This window comes from Priapulus caudatus, unplaced genomic scaffold (assembly GCF_000485595.1).
Source record: "Priapulus caudatus unplaced genomic scaffold, Priapulus_caudatus-5.0.1 Scaffold126, whole genome shotgun sequence".
Lineage (NCBI taxonomy): Eukaryota > Metazoa > Priapulida > Priapulimorpha > Priapulimorphida > Priapulidae > Priapulus > Priapulus caudatus.
This window is the reverse complement of record NW_014577187.1, coordinates 57135-57998: the sequence shown is the minus strand read 5'-3', so window position 1 is coordinate 57998 and position 864 is coordinate 57135. Positions and strand designations below refer to the sequence as shown.

Sequence of the window (864 nt, the reverse complement as noted above, 5' to 3'; positions counted from 1 at the left end):
CTGTTATTCCTCAAAGTCTTAGCACTACTGGTGTTTTGTTTTCAAATGCGGTTGCTCTGCTTATAGTGCTAAGACTTTGAGGAATAACAGCATAAGTAAAGTTGTGGAAGTGTTCAAAAAGATAGGTGAGATGTCCATGTTGATAGATAAGTGTTAAAAAGCCCGATCATTTTACGTTTTGGGGATAAATTTTTGGTCACATCAGTTGGACCATTTGCTTAGATTACATCTATGGCAGAATGTGCTATAGCCCTGCGGCAGCGATCCGCGGGCTATAGTACTAGAGCTCAGTTTGTCCATACCTTGGTTGATCGATTGCATGCACAAAAGTCTTCACATCTGCTATTGGATGTGCGGCCAATTCAGCAATATTATTCCAGAAGTATGCCGCCGCGTACGTTGACAGAGTCAGAGACAACAGCACTATCAATAACAGTGTTTTCAATGAAACAAGTAGTTTAAACATCATGGTCTGTGCACTGGACGATACAAGTGTCTTGAAAGTAGGCCTAAGTATGGAATAACAAGGTGTTTTTAAACCAGTCGAAAGATGCCAAACAGCCGTCACACGTTATTGGTAAACAACTAAACATCGCGTTTTTACACATGGGGGACAATGATTTATCCCAGAATGCTGTGCGCAATTGCCCACTACCACAGCAAATGATACAAACTCCACGACAGATGGCGCTCTCGCTCTGGCTCTACTATCCTATTCTATTCTATCTATTCTATATGTATTATCCTATCCAGGGGCGCAAATCCAGGGGGGGACAGGGGGACATGTCCCCCCACGAATTTTCAGAGGGGGGACATCATATCAAATGTCCCCCCCACGATTTTGGATCACCATGATTTTGTGTG

General features: G+C 43.1%; 1 protein-coding gene across 1 annotated transcript in view; it reads right to left on the bottom strand.

Annotated features, from left to right (window-relative positions):
- The window catches only part of LOC106805780 (ganglioside GM2 activator-like), a 12334-nt gene extending 11722 nt beyond the window's left edge, over positions 1-612 (bottom strand). Inside the window, exon 1 of the mRNA XM_014807503.1 lies at positions 303-612. Coding sequence (XP_014662989.1) covers positions 303-469 — 167 coding nt within the window. The 5' untranslated portion in view covers positions 470-612. The remainder of the gene's footprint in view (positions 1-302) is intronic.
- Between the last annotated feature and the right edge of the window lie 252 nt (positions 613-864).